Source organism: Panulirus ornatus, chromosome 47 (assembly GCF_036320965.1).
Source record: "Panulirus ornatus isolate Po-2019 chromosome 47, ASM3632096v1, whole genome shotgun sequence".
Taxonomy (NCBI): Eukaryota; Metazoa; Arthropoda; class Malacostraca; order Decapoda; family Palinuridae; genus Panulirus; species Panulirus ornatus.
In genome coordinates, this window is record NC_092270.1 from 7054408 (window position 1) to 7074709 (window position 20302).

At 39.2% G+C, this 20302-nt stretch overlaps 1 protein-coding gene across 2 annotated transcripts in view; it reads left to right on the forward strand.

The window, feature by feature from the left end:
- The window catches only part of Rok (Rho kinase), a 98899-nt gene that overhangs the window by 29242 nt on the left and 49355 nt on the right, over window positions 1–20302 (forward strand). Inside the window, exons 10-13 of one of the 2 annotated variants that reach the window (XM_071689598.1) lie at window positions 4326–4417; window positions 5052–5211; window positions 6391–6433; window positions 13883–13909. In XM_071689598.1, the coding sequence (XP_071545699.1) occupies window positions 4326–4417; window positions 5052–5211; window positions 6391–6433; window positions 13883–13909 (322 nt within the window). The remainder of the gene's footprint in view (window positions 1–4325; window positions 4418–5051; window positions 5212–6390; window positions 6434–13882; window positions 13910–20302) is intronic. The other variant, XM_071689599.1, reaches the window with a different exon arrangement.

Consider the following 20302-nt stretch of genomic DNA (forward strand, 5'->3'; position numbering starts at 1 on the left):
AATGAGTGAGGAAAGATTGACAAAGAGGATATATGTGTCAGAGGTGGAGGGAACGAGGAGAAGTGGGAGACCAAATTGGAGGTGGAAAGATGGAGTGAAAAAGATTTTGAGTGATCAGGGCCTGAACATGCAGGAGGGTGAAAGGCGTGAAAGGAATAGAGTGAATTGGAACGATGTGGTATACTGGTGTCGACGTGCTGTCAGTGGATTGAACCAGGGCATGTGAAGCGTCTGGAGTAAACCATGGAAAGTTTTGTGGGGCCTGGATGTGGAAAGGGAGCTATGTTTCGGTGCATTATACATGACAGCTAGACTGAATGTGAACGAATGTGGCCTTTGTTGTCTTTTCCCCTCGTGCACATGTGGGGGGAGGGGGTTATTATTTCATGTGTGGCGGGGTGGCAATGGGAATGAATAAAGGCAGACAGTATAAATTATGTACATGTGTATATATGTATATGTCTGTGTGTATATATATGTATACATTGAGATGTATAGGTATGTATATTTGCCTGTGTGGACATGTAGGTATGTACATATGTATGTGGGTGGGTTGGGCCATTCTTTCGTCTGTTTCCTTGGGCAACCTCGCTAGCGCGGAGACAGCAACAGAGTAAAATAAAAAAAAATATAAAATATATATTTATTTATCTTTGTCGCTGTCTTCCGCGTTAGCGAGGTAGCGCAAGGAAACAGACGAAAGAATGGCCCAACCCACCCACATACACATGTATATACATACACATCCAGACATGCACATATACGTACCTATACATCTCAACATATACACATATATATATATATACACACACACACACTCTATTCCTTGCCCTCTTTTCACCCTCCTGCATGTTCAGGCCCCGATCACTCAAAATCTTTTTCACACCATCTTTCCACCTCCAATTTGGTCTCCCACTTCTCCTTGTTCCCTCCACTTCTGACACATATATCCTCTTGGTCAATCTTTCGTCACTCATTCTCTCCATGTGACCAAACCACTTCAAAACATCCTCTTCTGCTCTCTCAACCACACTCTTTTTTATTACCACACATCTCTCTTACCCTTCCATTACTTACTCAATCAAACCACCTCACACCACATATTGTCCTCAAACATCTCATTTCCAGCACATCCACCCTCCTCCGCACAACTCTATCTATAGCCCAGCCTCATAACCATATAACATTGTTGGAACCACTATTCCCTCAAACATACCCATTTTTGCTTTCCAAGGTAACGTTTTCAACTTCCACACACTTTTCAACGCCACAGAACTCTCTCTCTCTCTCTCTCTCTCTCTCTCTCTCTCTCTCTCTCTCTCTCTCTCTCTCTCTCTCTCTCTCTCTCTCTCTCTCTCTCTCTCTCTCTCTCTCTCTCTCTCTCTCTCTCTCTCTCTCTCTCTCTCTCTCTCTCTCTCTCTCTCTCTCTCTCTCTCTCTCTCTCTCTCTCTCTCTCTCTCTCTCTCTCTCTCTCTCTCTCTCTCTCTCTCTCTCTCTCTCTCTCTCTCTCTCTCTCTCTCTCTCTCTCTCTCTCTCTCTCTCTCTCTCTCTCTCTCTCTCTCTCTCTCTCTCTCTCTCTCTCTCTCTCTCTCTCTCTCTCTCTCTCTCTCTCTCTCTCTCTCTCTCTCTCTCTCTCTCTCTCTCTCTCTCTCTCTCTCTCTCTCTCTCTCTCTCTCTCTCTCTCTCTCTCTCTCTCTCTCTCTCTCTCTCTCTCTCTCTCTCTCTCTCTCTCTCTCTCTCTCTCTCTCTCTCTCTCTCTCTCTCTCTCTCTCTCTCTCTCTCTCTCTCTCTCTCTCTCTCTCTCTCTCTCTCTCTCTCTCCCATGATTCACTTCCATGGTTCCATCCACTGCCAAATCTACTCCCAGATATTTAAAACACTTCCCTTCCTCCAATTTTTCTCCATTCAAACTTACCTCCCAGTTAACTTGTCCCTCAACCCTACTGTACCTAATACCCTTGCTCTTATTCTCATTTACTCTCAACTTTCTTCTTTCACACACTTTACCAAACTCAGTCACCAGCTTCTGTAGTTTCTCTCCCGAATCAGCCACCAGTGCTGTATCATCAGCGAACAACAACTGACTCACTTCCCAAGCTCTTTCATCCACAACAGACTGCATACTTGCCCCTCTTTCCAAAACTCTTGCACTCACCTCCCTAACAACCCCATCCATAAACAAATTAAACAACCATGGAGACATCATGCACCCCTGCTGCAAACCAACATTCGCTGCAAGCCAATCACTTTCCTCTATAGGTGTGCACATACACCTATATATATGCACAGACACAGTTTCATGCTTGTTCGCCTTCATCCATTTCCGGCACCACTCCACTGTACAGGAAACAGCATCGCCACCCCTTGCGTCAGCAAGGTATTACTAGGAAACAGATGAAGAGAGGCCACATCTGCTCACTCATTCTATGTATATTATTCCTGGGGATTGGAGAAAGAATTATTCTTACCTATTCCTTATGTGTCATAGAAAGCTCCATAAACTTTTCCGTGGTTTACCCCAGACATTTCACATGCCCTAGTTCAGTCCATTGATAGCATGTCGATCCCGGTATACCACATCATTCCAATTCACGCTTCTCCTTGCACACCTCCCACCCCCCTGTATGTTCAGGCCCCGATCACTCAAAATCTTTTTCACTCCATCCTTCCATCTCCAATTTGGTCTCCCACTTCTTTCTCCCTCCACCTCTGACACATATATCCTCTTTGTCAATCTTTCCTCCCTCATTCTCTCCATATGTCCAAACCATTTCGACAAACCCTCTTCTGCTGTCTCAACCACACTCTTTATTTCCACACATTTCTCGTACCCTTTCATTATTTACTCGATCAAACCACCTTACACCACACATTGTCCTCAAACTTTTCATTTCCAACCCATCCACCCTCCTTTGTACAACCCTGTCCATAGCCCATGCCTTGCAACTTTGTAATATTGTCGTAACTACTATTCCTTCAAATGTACCCATTTTTGATGTCCAAGATAACATTCTCTCCCTCCACATGTTCTTCATCGTTCCCAAACCTTTGCTTCTCCCACACCCTGTGACTCACTTCAGCTTTCATGGTTCCATTTGCTGCTAAGTCCACTCCCAGAGATCTAGAACACTTCACTTCACTTCCAATTTTTCTCATTCAAACTTACATCCCAATTTACATGTCCCTCAACAGTACTGAACCTAATAACCTTGCTCTTATTCACATTAACTCTCAACTTTCTCCTTCCACACACTTTTCAAAACTCAGTCACCAACTTTTGCAGTTTCTCCTTCAAATCAGCCTCCAGAGCTGTATCATCAGTGAACAACAACTGACACTTCCCAGGCCCTCTCATCCCCAAAAGACTGCATACTCACCCCTCTCCAACACTCTTGCATTTACCTCCCTAACAACTCCATCCATAAACAAATTAAACAACCATGGGGACGTCAGACACCCCTGTCGCAGACCGACCTTGATTGGGAACTAATCACCCTCCTCTCTTCCTACTTGTACACATGCTGTACATCCTTGATAAAAACTTTTCACTGCTTCTAGCATCTTACCTCCCACACCATATGCCCTTAAGACTTTCCACAAAGCATTTCTGTTAACCCTATCATATATTCCTTCTCCGGATCCCTCTATGCCACATAGAAATCCATCTGTTTTTCCTTTCTCACACATTCTTCAAAGCAAATACCAGATCCACACATCCTCTACCACTTTTGAAACGACACTGCTCTTCCCCAGTCTGATGCTCTGTACATGCCTTCACCCTCTCAATCAATGCCCTCCCATATTTTTTTCAAGGAATACTCAAGAAGCTTCTATTGCATCATATTGCATTAATTAGATGACCTTGATAAGGGCATTCAGTTGCTTGTGCCATCTTAGCTGACCTAAAAGAAAAATCATGAGATATAGAGAGAGGTAGTTGGAGAGAGGTGATACCTCTGAATTATTGAGAGAAAATGCCTTTGCTTTGACTCTGGCTAATAAAGAGTTTAAGGAAGACACAGTTGTTTTGCTAGAAGTCTGAGCCCTTCTTATGCTGGTGAACAAAGGCATTCAGGGTAAGAACTTGTTCAAGGTTTATCCCTATTGAAGAATTGAACTAGGTTCTTTTGATTTTGTGACAGGTATGATGGAGTTGGAATTATGTATTTGTAACTGGGTATGTGAACACTTTTATCCTTGCAATGTTGAAAAACAAAACTTTGCTTCATCACCTTCATTACCAGTTATATTGACCTTAAGTGCATGTGTCAAGCTTCATTGAAAAAAGGTGCAACATGCCCCTTTTTTTTTCTTATTTCTTTCAGATTAATGCGGTTAGGTGGGAAGGGCATAGAAGAGATAAAGCAACACAGATTTTTCATCAATGATCAGTGGACTTTTGACACCATCAGAGAATGTAAGTATTGTTAACATTGTAATGGGCCCAGTGGAGGGTAACATCAGCTTAATGTTCTCGATGTTAAGGTTTTTATAACGTGACATTTAAAAGAGTAAGATTATTTTAATTAGATTCAATGTTGCTGTTACTGTTGTCTGGATTTAGATGTAGGTTTTGGTTAACCTCAGCAATGGAACCTTGATCTGCTCAAGTCAGTTGTTCTTTTAGGAAACATTGACCCACATTAATTGATGTACTATTCCCTTTACTTTTTAGTATCCAGCAGACTGATTGCTTAGAAGTTTTTGAGCTGTGCTGATTGGTTGATATTAAAAAAGAGACTTTGTAACATAATCCCTTTTGAATTACATAATTTAAACAAACTGAAGTGAACCTGACTTTGCTTCACCTTCCCTTGATGAAAGCCTCAAAGTAATGGACTGATGAAAGTTGTTGGCGAAAGGAAAAAGTAAGATTAGACAATACAAAGATTCTGACATTGGTTTGGATGGTAGTGCATAAGTGAGAATGCTAATGGGTAGATACCCATTCCAAACATACAACTATGTACAAAATACTCATAGTGTGTTTTGGATTATGTTCTTTTTTATTATTACCTACACTGATCATGAATGATTCTTTTGCATTTTAGGTGTCCCACCAGTAGTACCAGACCTCGCAGGGGATGATGATACAAGTAATTTTGATGAAGTTGAGAATGAAGACACACCAGATGAAATCTTTCCCACCCCAAAAGCCTTCGTAGGAAATCATCTCCCTTTTGTTGGCTTTACTTATTCCAAGGACTACCGGTAATGTTCCACACAGTGTTTTGATTTAATTTCCCTCTGTGCTGTGATCCTGTTTCTTATTTTCTTCAGAAGAGTGCAAGTTGTAGTTGTATTTCATTGTTTGAATTGAATATCTGTCACTCGTTATTATTTCACTGACACCATGCTTCTTTCTGTATTGCACATACTTTAGCTTTGTTTGCTACATTTCATGCACCATGCTGCTGTTGGTACTGCACTCACTGTTGCTTTCTTTATTACCTCTCATGTCATGCTGCTTTCTATGTGGCATCCACTCTCAAACAAGAATGTATGGCAGTGGTAACATTACAACAAATAGAATGGACTTAATTTAATTTTCTGAAAAAAGGAACAGAGAAGGGGGCTAAGTGAGGATATTCCCTCTAAGGCTCAATAATCTATTCTTGACGCTACTTTGCTAATGTAGGAAATGGTGAATATGTATGAAAATGAAAAAGCTTCTGTCATATGATAATTGATATCTTTGTTGAGGATTTTTTAGTTTTTCACTTTTAGTGTTGCTGTGATTAAGGTAGAATGTGCAGACTTTGTTTATTATGATTACACACATATCATTGACATTAACATTATGAAAAGGAAGGATATTTAACCCCTGGATTTTGTAGAGATTCTCTTATAGTTCATAGAACATAGCCCTAGACAGTTTTTTTTTATTTGTTTCACTTTTATTACATAAAGAAATTATTATTCATTCATTTGCCATAGTAGCTGTACAGCAGGTTTTTAAAACCCCTTTATCTTGGCCAGTGATACATAAATGATATATTGCAGTGCTCAGTAAATTTGTTGGTTGACAAAACTCAGAATATTGAATATGTGTTACCTTTACTAGTCATACCTTATTTCCATGTTTCAGTTTCTAACCCCTCATTCCAATGCTTCCTATGAAAAGATGTTTTACTTTCTTTATGAGAACCATTAACTGCCTTTTCTAGCCTTCCTTCCTGACGAGAAAGTTATATTTTGATATGTCCAGATATTAACTATTCACTCGTTGCATTGAGTGGTTTAAATCCATAATTGTGTAATTCACTAGCATTACCCTGTAACTCATTCCAAAGAACAGTTTTAAATTTAACATGGTGTAAATGTTAAAAGTAATTTTATTTGGACAAAATTTTTTTAAGACCTGAATTACATGTGGTGCTTTACTTGCAGGCTATTAAGCACAATGGACAAACCAGATGGTAAAAGAAATTTGGTGAGTACTGTGACATTTTGATTTACTTATTGAATGATACTGAAATCTTAATCTTTCACTTCATATAGCAAAGGGTTATGAATCTTTGATCAGAGACACTAATTTGACCAGGTTGTCATCTGAAGTGGTTCATTTTTCAAACATTTGTAATTAATCAATTAATATGGTAACAGAAAATGTGATAACCTGCTATAGAATTCCTTTACAGAGCTATTTTTGAGCTTATTGGTGTGTGGAAAATTACCATGTTCTTTCATGTGATACATATGTTGCATCCATCTAAGGAAAGTTAGACTCATCTAAATGTAATTAAGATATGCATATTTACCAAAACATAAGTTTCTCATTCTGGGTTTATTATGTAGAATGCATTGACATCGTATTAAGGTATTTGTAAATGCTAGCTGATTGGAAATGATGGTGTTTAGTCATTAACAAACTTATTTCTTCTTTCACTTGAGGTATTGTTTGATTCAACAACCTCATGAGATCACAAATGAGCTTGTTGAATAGGGTTGGAATGATATTAATTGAATTATTGGAAAAAGCTGTATTTTCTTGAATGCTTCATATAGTGTTGTTTGAACTATATTATTATTTCATAAGTTAAGACTGAAAGGACTGTACACTTACAGCATGTGAAATTCATGCAAAGCACCCACTATGGTTTAGAGGGTTACATGCAAATTAGAAGCAATTTGTGTTGAAGGAAAACAGGGAGAGATGGAGTATTATAATGCTTGGCTGCTTTAGAATATACTGAATGTCACAGGCAGGCTTGAACCACCCACTATGGTTTAGAGGGTTACATGCATTACAGAAGCAATTTGTGTTGAAGGAAAACAGGGAGAGATGGAGTATTATAATGTTTGGCTGCTTTAGAATATACTGAATGTCACAGGCAGGCTTGAACCATGCAGGAGCAGGATGGAGAAAGGCAGTCTTGGGCCTTGTCTAACTCAGTATATTGATGAAACCTGATGAGCATTTTGGTGATTCATCTGCTGTATTTAGCTTGGAAATTTTAAATCAAGACTCCCCAGTTTCACTAACAGCAAGTGTACCTTACCTTGCCTTTACCTAAGGATTTTTCACCGACATGAAGTAGAGAAGGAGCTGTTCTACTATTCTTGGTTTCTACGTATTTGTGCTCCTTTGCCTCCCATACCTTGTTTAAATCTTAATTCTGAGTTTCATTCTCAGCCAGTATTTGATGCACAGTCATATAACTTCATATGCAAGGGGGTGGTCATGGTAATAGAGTCTCCATAACTAGTGAACTCCACTGCTGCTTCTTAACCATTTGTGCATCACCCTTAACAGACCACTGGCAGAGGGCAAGTCTGACATAGTGTTTTGTAGAGGCTCCCACCTAGTATTCCAACTGATTACTTCTACCTAATGCTCCCACCTAATATTCTTGCCAACTACTTCTACCTAATGTTTCCACTTAAAGCTCTGACCTAGATATTCCTACCTACTACTTCTGTTTGTTGCTTTTACCATTTTGCCAAAAGGCAGGGCTAGCACATATCGCTCACCACAAGAAAATCTAAAGTTAGGAAGAATGAGCTGTTAAGTGCTGTCATGTTTTATGTATGACAAGGAGAGATTTATTGTATGTATGTGGATAGAATGCCAGTAGTCCACATATGGGTGGGGCAGAAAGAAGAGACAGCTACCTAGAGTGCAACTTGGCAACACTGAAGTGCTTGCTCACTATGCACTAGTCACTAACCCTCTGACACCCAGACAAGTGGTACTGGTAATATACCTCTCTGGTCATTGGCTGCCCTCTAACTACTACCTACTATCTGTACTTTATTTTTGGCTTCAGAGCTGAAGTTTGTGTTAGACAAAATTACTTGATGCATTTTGAGGTTCATCAGATGCCTGGTTTTCCTATGAAGACCTTAGAAAGTTAGTGAACTGTTGATTAGCATCTGACATGAATTTATTAATGTCACAAAGCATCTTTTTGTGTCGATGCAACATAATGAGTTATTGAATGGATTGTAAAGACCTGAAAATTCACCACCATGTCAGGTTGATATTGTTAGGAACTAGATGAATGTAATGTAATTTTAAAAGCCTTTACTAAGGAGGTTAATGCTGTAACTATATTGGTCAGATGGAGTATAGGCAAAGGAAAAGAATAGTTTTCTTTTGGACATTTTGATTCCTTAAGACCATAACTATGAATCAGATAATTGACAGTAAAAACCGAGAGTGGTGTTCTTGAGTTTTTCCTAGATGGAGGTAGAATTATATAGAGCAAAAAAGAGATTTTAACATAAGGCAGGTGTATGGTCTAATGGTATGTTGCTTATTGTATTGATATGCTAACATAGAACTTGTAAGTGCTAAGAGTGAAGAAACAGATGGTATCCGTAATGAAATAATATCAGAAGCAATTAGATACACATACACAAACATATACATATCTACACATGTACATATTCATATTTGCTTGCCTTCATCCATTCCTGGTGCTACCCCACCCCACAGGAAACAGCATAGCTACCCCCTGCTTCAGCGAGGTAGCTCCAGGAAAACAGTCATAAAAGGCCACATTCATTCACATTAATTCTTTAGCTGTAGTGTAATATTTTTTTTCTAATAGATGAAGAATGGTCGATCCACTCGTACACACATGTGCATACACATATATATACATGCATATACATTTACAAAAAAAAAAAAAATACATTTACATATCGACATTACACTTTTTTTTTTTTTTTTTTTTTTTTTTTTTTTTTTTTTTTTTTTATACTTTGTCGCTGTCTCCCGCGTTTGCGAGGTAGCGCAAGGAAACAGACGAAAGAAATGGCCCAACCCCCCCCCCCATACACATGTACATACACACGTCCACACATGCAAATATACATACCTACACAGCTTTCCATGGTTTACCCCAGACGCTTCACATGCCTTGATTCAATCCACTGACAGCACGTCAACCCCTGTATACCACATGACTCCAATTCACTCTATTCCTTGCCCTCCTTTCACCCTCCTGCATGTTCAGGCCCCGATCACACAAAATCTTTTTCACTCCATCTTTCCACCTCCAATTTGGTCTCCCTCTTCTCCTCGTTCCCTCCACCTCCGACACATATATCCTCTTGGTCAATCTCTCCTCACTCATTCTCTCCATGTGCCCAAACCATTTCAAAACACCCTCTTCTGCTCTCTCAACCACGCTCTTTTTATTTCCACACAACTCTCTTACCCTTACGTTACTTACTCGATCAAACCACCTCACACCACACATTGTCCTCAAACATCTCATTTCCAGCACATCCATCCTCCTGCGCACATCTCTATCCATAGCCCACGCCTCGCAACCATACAACATTGTTGGAACCACTATTCCCTCAAACATACCCATTTTTGCTTTCCGAGATAATGTTCTCGACTTCCACACATTTTTCAAGGCTCCCAAAATTTTCGCCCCCTCCCCCACCCTATGATCCACTTCCGCTTCCATGGTTCCATCCGCTGACAGATCCACTCCCAGATATCTAAAACACTTCACTTCCTCCAGTTTTTCTCCATTCAAACTCACCTCCCAATTGACTTGACCCTCACCCCTACTGTACCTAATAACCTTGCTCTTATTCACATTTACTCTCAACTTTCTTCTTCCACACACTTTACCAAACTCAGTCACCAGCTTCTGCAGTTTCTCACATGAATCAGCCACCAGCGCTGTATCATCAGCGAACAACAACTGACTCACTTCCCAAGCTCTCTCATCCCCAACAGACTTCATACTTGCCCCTCTTTCCAGGACTCTTACATTACACATATTCATTTTATTTATTATACTTTGTCGCTGTCTCCTTCGTTAGCGAGGTAGCGCAAGGAAACAGACGAAAGAATGGCCCAACCCACCCACATACACATGTATATACATACATGTCCACACACAGCACATATACATACCTATACATCTCAACGTATACATATATATCCATACACAGACATATACATATATACACATATACACAGACATATACATATATACACGTGTACAAATTCATACTTGCTTGCTTTCATCCTTCCTGGTCCCCCCCCCCCACACACACACACACACACACACACACACACACACACACACACACACAGAGCGAGGCATGGGCTGTAGCTATGATTGTACAGGGGAGAGCGGATGTGTTGGAAATGAAATGTTTGAGAACAATATGTGGTGTGAGGTGGTTTGATTAGATTATGAAAGGGTAAGAGAGATGTGTGGAATAAAAAGTATGGTTGAGAGAGCAGAAGAGGGTGTGTCAAAATGGTTTGGACATATGGAGAGAATGGGTGAGGAAAGATTGACACAGAGGATATATGTGTCAGAGGTGGAGGGAGCAAGGAGAAGTGGGAGACCAAATTGGAGATGGAAGGATGAAGTGAAAAAGATTTAGAGTGATCGGGGCCTGAACATACCATAGGGTGGGAGGTGTGCAAGGAATAGAGTGACTTGGAACGATTTGGTATACCGGGATCGATGTGCTATCAGTGGACTTAACCAGGGCATGTGAATTATCTGGGGTAAACCATGGAAGGGTCTGTGGGGCCTGGATGTGGACAGAGAACTGTAGTTTTTGGTGCATTACACATGACAGCTAGAGACCGTGTGTGAACGAATGTGGCTTTTTTTGTGTGTTTTCCTGGTGCTACTTGGTGAAGCAGGTGGTAGTGATGTACAGACCATCTGACTGGGGAGGAGGAGTGTGATTTTAAAAGTGGTTGAGGATGTGTGGATAACTTGTTTGATTTAAAGAATGTGTAAGAAATATTTAGAAATACAGATGGATTTTTATATGGCATTTATGGATATGGAGAAGGCTTATGATAGGGTTGATGAAGATGCTTTATGGAAGGTTTTAGGAATATGCGGTGTAGGAGGCAAAGCTGCTTTAAGCAGGGAAGTTTTTACTGAGGGTGCATTGCTTGTGTAAGAAAAGAAGAGAAGAGAGCGAAATGCACGTATCTCAGCTGCAGTATACAGAAAAATCACTGGGGCATGTATACACTACCCGAAGGTAATGGGTTTATAAACCTGAAAGTCATGACACAAAGTCAAAATGGCCTGCCTTACCATTAGATCCTTGTGATACTTCATGATATTGTTCCATTAAGGAACTTCCACAGGACTCTTGCTTGTGTTCAGTATACAGAACCCAGGTGGTTGCTGGTGTGCTGCTCTGTTTTTGCATAAATGGAGATTATCTGGTAACCTTCTATAGGGAAGGTGAAAACAGACCCTGAAGGCTTAGTGTTTTGCTGATGGATCAAGAGAAGTGAGTTTGATGTTGCAGAGCACAGTTCTTAGTGGTTTCTTGTGTACATCTGCTTAACATGTATTCATGCTGAGTTCATCTCATAAACCTCTGTCTTCAGAAGGGGAAGCAGACAGCAACACAAAGATCAGATATTACTTTCATAAACCTCTTGTCATTAGTAGTAGAAGCAGACAGAGAGACTAACTGAAGATTACCTTTCCCTTGTTAATGTATATATCGTACACTAATGGAAGTGAGTTAGAGGATGTCCTCTCATGGGGAATCATTCTGAGTCCTCTTGACACAATTCTTTATTGAATCCCATTGAGTTTTTTTAGTTCTCTCTAATGCCCAAGGGCTTTGCATAATTGTTTCAGAATGATTTTCCAACAGTTTTCTTTGTGTACTGTAGTCAGAGCCATGGTATTGTTTCATGGAACTAGGATAAGTCACCACTTTAGTTAACCTAACATACCCCTCAGACCACAACCAAAGGCTATTTTCTGTCATATATCACATTTTAATTTGTTTGTAAGTGATCTTCCTTTTTTCTTTCTTTCATACTTGTTTGCTATTTCATGCATTAGTGTGGTAGTACCAGAAACAAATGAAGGAAAGACCTCATTTGCTCATATCCATTGTCATGTATAATGGGTATGTTTGAGTTTATAGTAATCCTGATGGTGGTGTATGGATTTGAGGCATGGGCCCATAGATAAGAGTGTACAAAAGAGGGTGAATGTGTTGGAAATTTGATGCTTAATGACAGTATATGTTGAAAGGAGGATTAATCAATTAAGTAATGGTAGGGTAAGAGAGAAGTATGATGATAGGAAGTGTGGTTGAAGGGGTTGTGCTGAAATAGTTTGGACATATGGAGAGAATGAGTGAGGAGAGGTTGACAAAGAGGATGTATGTGTCAGAAGTAGATGGGATAAGAAGGGAGAGACCAAATTGAAGATTGAAGGATGGAGTGAGTAAATTTTGAGTGTTCAGGACCAGAACATGCAGAAGGGTGAAAGGTATGCACAGGTTAGAGTGAATTGGAGTGATGTATACAGGGGCAACATGCTGTCCTTGGACTGAACCAGGGCATATGAAGCAGACGGGGAATCCTCAGGAAGATCTTTTGGGCTTGTTTGTGGACAGAGGGCTGTAAATGATTATGTTATACATTAAACAAGGTTAATGAATTGATGGATATTCTTTGAATTTCGAAGGCCATATCAAAATATTAGTCTTGCTTAGCAGAGGACAATGGATACTTCATTATAAGTCTTGGCTGGTCTCCAAACGAACACACACACACACACACACACACACACACACACACACTCCTCACAAGGGGAATGAGAGACATATTGCATGTCCCTGAAAAAATCATAAAAACATTAGGTAATTAATTTTTTTTTTTTTTCCAAAATGCCTGACAATATATTCATCAGTTCTGGATGCTGAGAGCATTGTCAGTGGAATTCCAGTGGTGCTTTTGAAATATAGCTCATAGTGTTGGCCTTGGGTTAAAGATGCATAGATGAATGCCCTGAAACAGAATTTCAACAAAGCTGTGGGTTTAAAGTTTAGAGAGAGAAATAACACTAAGCAGTAGCACCCTGCCTCAGGCCTGAGACTTTGCATCCCCTTCTGTTGCATGCATAGGGGGATAAAAGAACTCATATTTTGACTTGGTGAATAAAGCACTTAAACCAGATTACAGAAATGCCTAACATGTCATAGAGCAGTTATGCAGACAGCTGCCTTTTAGCAACAAGGCAACACTGACAAATACACGAGTCATTTTTGTTTCTTCTATTGGATCGTTGTTATGGCAGCAGTAGGAATTTTGTTAGGTCATACTGATTGTCGGTTAATAATATCATTTTGAAAGCACACTTACAAATGATTTTAAGAAATTGCTCACCTTTGGTAATATTGTCACTGTAAATTTGTTTTCCTCCTTTTAATTCCACTTCCAGTAAGAAATCTTGAAAAATACTTGTATTTTCAGCATAGTATTCCTTGAGTTGCTTTTATAATCTTTAGAAACCCTATGATAGATAAGCTTGGTGTAACAAAATATTAACATTATAAATCTATAACCCTCATTTATGCTTATCTCGTAATCACATGGTAACAGTAGTGCTCTTCCCTACAGAACACATTGATATGGGAATTGTTGAAGGTACTGTATGCAAGAGTCAGCTGTTGTTAGTGATGATTAATTTAAATTATTGCATGTGTTTGGGTTTTTTGTCTTTAGTATTGATTTTGATGAAGCACTTATGTTTTGCTTGTGGCATTGTGCATAATTTTGGTATACTTATTTATGACCATTGAAGAGATAGACCTCTTCTTGCCTATAAGTAGACATTTGATCGACAGTGAACTTTGCATGGTTGATAGTTTAAGATGAACTGATGTGGATTTTTGTGTTTGTTTTACTGGTATTTTCAATGATAACTAATAGTGTAATATTTTGTGAGAACAAAATAATGTTTAAGATGTTTTGCATATTGTTGTGTTCGTCTTTTTTCTACAATTAAAGGCTTGACATTTTCATCGTGTTTAAAGTTCCTGTCTTTTAATTTGTTTCTCAGTACTTTTTATAGACACAAGGGAAGACAGCATTCATGATCAAGAACTAGGGTGCATGCTGGAGGATGCTCTTTGCATTTTGTAATTGTGTATGATTGCTTAAATGGACTTGTTCAATGCATTTTACATTTCCTCCAATTGTAGGACTTGATAAGTTCATTTGCAAAACTTACTTTTTTCATCATTAGTAATTATCACTCTGTTGTTCTCAGCACTTTTATGTTTTGACATATTAGGTTTCCCATCTTTCAGAAAATGGGTAAACAAATGTATGCAATGAGAAATCTGCAGTAACATTGATAATTCTGACCCAGTTTTACTGAGCTTTAATGAATAGTTATGTGATGCTGTGCATGGAAATATCTGGCAAGTTACGAGGGTATGATATTAAGATTAAAGTGTCATGTTCTGTGAACTAGATGGAAGTGGTAGGATATTGGTCTGGGGATGGTGGGCTGCATGAAGTGCTGGCTCCCCGTAGGGCACACCATCATTCAGAGTTCTTCCTTCCTTTATTTTTAAGCATCCAGAGCCTTGAACATAAATCTACTTTGATATTAAAGACTCATGTTCAGATTTATCAAGTATTATGAAATATCTGTTAGAAACTCAGGCAAAACACATGGTAGACTCCCATGGCGAAAGTTTAGGAAACTGCCTTTTAGTGATTGAAATCCATGTTAGAATATAGTTAAGAGGTTTGAAGATGGAATGATAAAATTATTTTGACATGAATAGAATAAGTGAGGGGAGGTTGACAAAGTGGATATATGTCTCAGAAGTGGAAGAGACAAGAAGGAAGGGGAGAGGTATGAGGCATACAGTGGATAGAGTGAACTAGAGGAATGTGATATACAGGGAGTGATGTGCTGTCAGCAGACTGAATGTAGGTATGATGAAGCAGCCAAGTGGAACCTTGGAAAGGCTCTTAGGCCTGGTTGTGGTTCTGGTGCATCACACAACATCTAGAGAATGGATGAGAGTGAATGAGGTCTTCTCTTTTTCTGTTCCTAGTGCTACCTTTCTAATGCAAACAAGTATGAACAAAAGAAGAAATGTATAGATTCTGAGACATGGGTTGATTAGATTCATCATTTGCAGAACATGATATTAGCCCTAATGGGCTCTTCTTTCCATTATGTGTTGTCCGATTGGGCCGTCTACCTCACTTTTTCTTGAAACTTCAGGCTGCCTAATAATTTCTTGAAACTTCAGGCTGCCTTTTATTAGTGAGGGCTAATGCTTCCTACCCTTTGCCTTCTCTTTCTTTCCATACAATCATATACTTCAGTAGGCAGAACATGTGAGAACATATTTCTATGGTAAGCTTATTTTCCACAGCTCCAACAGTGTCAGGTGCACTTTTCCTTTGTATGATCTTTGATTTCCAGCTCTTTTCCACCAATTAATCTGTGAATATTTGAATACATATCTTTTAGCCTGACATTACCATCTCTTGAAACTTCTGCTCTTATCTGCATTGCTAGTGGGAGCTGCACCATTCTTTTGCTACTTGTGGTGTCTTCATTTTTTTTTCTGCGTTTGTTTTTCTCTCCATTGTTTTGTTACATTAGATGAATATCCCACTACATTTCACCCTGTCTTTAAGATTCTTAGCTTTTGTAAGTAATTCTTGGATACCAGGTTCTTCATAAGTAATCCTCTTGAAAAAATTCCTCTCTGAGCCTTGTTACGCATATTCAGTACATATCAACCATATTGTCTTATAGCTATGTGTTTTCAAAAAATTATTCTTTAATATGGCAAGGAAAAATGAAACAGAGAGTTCCTTCATTTTTGAAAAGTCTTGCAGTGGGTTTAAACTTAATATATTAGGGCAATGGAAGTCAGTGTGTTAAGATGACTAGATTTTCAACACTTCTTAATCCATCTCACACAACGGTAGAAACTAGTGTTGAAGAAATATTGAGCTTGCTTTTTTGAGCCTGAATCTAAAAACGTTCTGAAGTGAGGTAATCCTTATCTGGTTCTTCCAAATTCGTTTTCTAAGCAGGAAAAAAATGTGAATATACAAGGCAGTTTTTCCATTTCACAATATGAAACTGTAGAATGGATAACTAGATGTGAAAAAATATTTGGCTTTTTTATTTTTCTCACAGAAGAGTGATGTTTGCAATGAACAGGGGTGTTCTGATTTCAACATTGTACTGTAATTACAGCTAAACAGAAACATGATTGATCTATATTATATGTTCAGTCGTCTGAAACATAAGATATTTGAAAAGCTAGGGATTGCCAAAGTAATTGATTGCAGAAAATTGACGTAAGCCAACTTAAAGATTAGGTTACTTAAAGAATGAGTTAATTGAGAACAGCAATAAGTATGACTAGATTGAATGAAGAAAGTGATGATGGGGTGTATGAGCGCTTTGATGTGACAGGAAATGCAAAGGGAATGAATTGTGCAGTTTTACAGTGAGTGAAATGTAGTACATTCAAGTGTTATGGGCACATGGAAAGAATGCTGGACGGAGAGCTTTCAAGCAGTGTATGGTAGTACAATTAAAAGGGTTGGTGTGAGAGGATGACCACCTGTAACATGAAGGATAGGTTGGAAGAGCACTGGAGGGAAAGAAATGGGGGAAGAATGCATGGAATGGTGTATGCAATGGAGCCATTTAAGGACAGGGATAAGTGGAGACTCCTCTGTTGTGCCTCCACCGCCACACACACACACACACACACACACACACACACACCGAGGGGGTTGCCATTTCATGTGTGGCAGGGTGGCGATGGAATGGATGAAGGCAGCAAGTGTGAATATGTACATGTGTATATGTATATATGTATATGTCTGTGTATGTATATGTATGCATACATTGAAATTTATAGGTATGTATATGTGCGTGTGTGGGCGTTTATGTATATACATGTGTATGTGGGTGGGTTGAGCCATTCTTTTGTGTGTTTCCTTGTGCTACCTCGCTAACTTGGGAGACAGCGACAAAGTATAATAAATAGATGAATAAAAAAAATTGGTGCATTCATTTGTGTTGTTACAGTTCAGTATTTATAGATTGAAATCAAATTCATTGGCACAAGTGTATTTAGTGGACATATGAATGATTCGCAGAGAATTCTTAATGCCTAACCCCATAGGTCTTTTCACAAATTGCTGTGCTCACTTTTTAAATTTAGTGTCCATCAGGGCCATTCAAACATCAAGGAATGTAGCATTTCTTTTTCCTCCAAACTTTGACTTAACTAGCAGCACATTTATTTGATTCTTCTAAAGGAACCGAGCTCAGTATGCACTCATTCTTGAAAAGATACCCAATGTGGCTTATGATAGATGGAATATGTTTCTCATTTAACACCCTTATGCACAACCTTACATATAATATTATCCCCTCTCATGCACAGGGCTAGTAGTGACCTTAGGGCACAGAAGAGTCACGCTGTATTTTTTCTTTGAGTAGTTTTTTCGGCACCTTGCTAATGTTTTTTCATGTAAACCAAATACGTTGTATTTTTGATTGGTTGTTCTTACACATAAAACCAAAGAAAATTAAACAAAAGAAGGAAAATTTTTGACTGTGAAGGTTTGCATTTTAGTTTTCAATGCAATTTACTCATGTTTTTGTCAACGAAAAACTGAATAAGCAGAACAAGTGTTATATAACATAAAAAGGAAGACACTACTAAGCTACCTCAAGTATAATAAGTAAATATACCTTTTTTTTTTTTTTTTTTTTTTTTTTTTTTTTTTTTACTAATCGCCATTTCCCGCATTAGCGAGGTAGCGTTAAGAACAGAGGATGAGGACTGGGCCTTTGAGGGAATATCCTCACCTGGCCCCCTTCTCTGTTTCTTCTTTTGGAAAAAAAAAAGAGAGGGGAGGATTTCCAGCCTCCCGCTCCCTCCCCTTTTAGTCGCCTTCTACGACACGCAGGGAATACGTGGGAAGTATTCTTTCTCCCCTATCCCCAGGGATAAAATAACTTTTGATCTTTACATTTATGAAATCAGAAATTGTACATGAGTAATGCTAAAGCTGAAAAACTGAAAAAGAGAAGATTCTTTTCTTTCACACTTGATCACTGTTTCCCGTTTAATGAGGGATCACTGGGAACAGACAAAGAAAGGCCACGTCTGCTTACATTTATTCTCTAGCTGTGATGTGTAATGCACTGAAACCACATCTCCCAAACCATAACCAGGCCTTACAGACCTTTCCATGGTTTACCCCTGATGCTTCACATGCCCTGGTTATGGCCAATGACAGGCTCAACCCCTGTATACCACAATGAAAAAGGAATGAGAAATTTTTTTTGAAAATTTTCACTTTTTGTTATATGCCATTGCTTTTATTTTTATATCATTATTTTTCCATATACCTATCAATATCTTTCCATATACATACATTATGGTAGGTTTAGAATTTTACTAGCATGTACAGTTTGGGTGTACGTGATTTTTGTAGAAAAAAAATTCCATCACATAGTGTACTATTGTACATGTTCAAGTGTAACGTAGTACACAACAGTACTACTTGCCTGGGTATCAGGAGGGTTAGCAACATTTGCTTAGAGAGCCAACACTTTAGTGGTTTTCAAGTTGCACCCCTCTGATCCAGGTTGCTGTCTTTTCTTTCTGCCTCACTAAGATGTGGAGCACTGGCATTCTGTCCACAAACATACAATCCCTCCTTGTCATCCTTTGTAACTAGGTTTTCCTGTGGTGAGCACTATGCACTGGCCCTGCCTTTTGGCAAAATGGGTAGGAGTAGTAGATAGAAGTAGTAGGTAGGAACATTTAGGCTGGTGCATTACGTAGAAATATTTTGTAGAAGTAGTATGCAGGATCATTAGATATAAGCAGTCATTAGGAACATTTGGAAGGAGCCTCTGCAAACACTGTTCTTAACTTACCCTCTGCTAGTGGCCTGTTAAGAATGAGGCACTAAAGGCTAAGAAGTGGCACTGTAGTTCTTTAGTTATGAAGACTGTTGTCATGGCCACCTCTTTGAGGGAGTTCCATTTGGAACAGGCATCGTAGATATAGATAGATATTGTGACAATCTTACTTTTTGGGTTGGTTTTAGGTGCCCAAGGGAGTTGCATTGGGATGTGGGTGGGGAGGTTATGCCTTGAGGTCCCTCACTGTATGATATACAGCAAAGCAATCTCAAGACGTTGGAATGTCACTTATTCCTCATGCATAGTGTATTTCTTCACCCCTTCCTTTACACTGGGCATGACATGCAGCATCTGAGGAACTCTTTATCTTTTATTTTCACTGAGCACTGTGTCAGTGTAACGTCCAATTGAATGTCACCATCACTAATGCTGAACCGCCTCTTCCTTCCCTCTTGCAACAGCATGTGCAGCTGGAGCAAGTGAAGCAGTAGGTGCATGTCTACATGTAGGCCAAGGCATGGCTTGAATGGCAAAAGGGACTTTAGGGGCATGGTGGAGAGTATTGCCAGTTGCAGGCCACCCAAATCTCGAAGTGAATGAACTTGTTGATGATGTGCTCTTAGAATTGGATCATAGTCACCTGACAGGAATTGGGGTTGTACTTCTGTTAAAACATAATTTTCATTGTTCACTTCTCTGTTCAGCTGGTGAACTGTTAGGATCTGGGAAGTGAGTTAGCAGTTGTTTGCCGATGATACAGCACTGGTGGTAGATTTTAGTGAGAAGCTGTAGAAGCTGGTGACTGAGTTTGGAAGATTGTTTGAAAGAAGGTTGAGAGTGAATGTGAGTAAAAGCTAAGTTATTAGGTTTATTAGGGTTGAGGAACATGTCTGTTGGGGTGAGTTTGAATGGAGAAGAATTAGAGGAAATGAAGTGTTTAAGATACCTAAGAGTGGACATGGTAGCAAATAGAACCATGGAAGCGGAAGTGAGTCATGGGGTGGGGTATGGGATGAAGGTTTTGGGAGCAGTGAAGAATGTGTGGAAAGAGAGAACATTCTCAGGGAGGGCTAAAATAGGTATGTTTGAAGGAACAG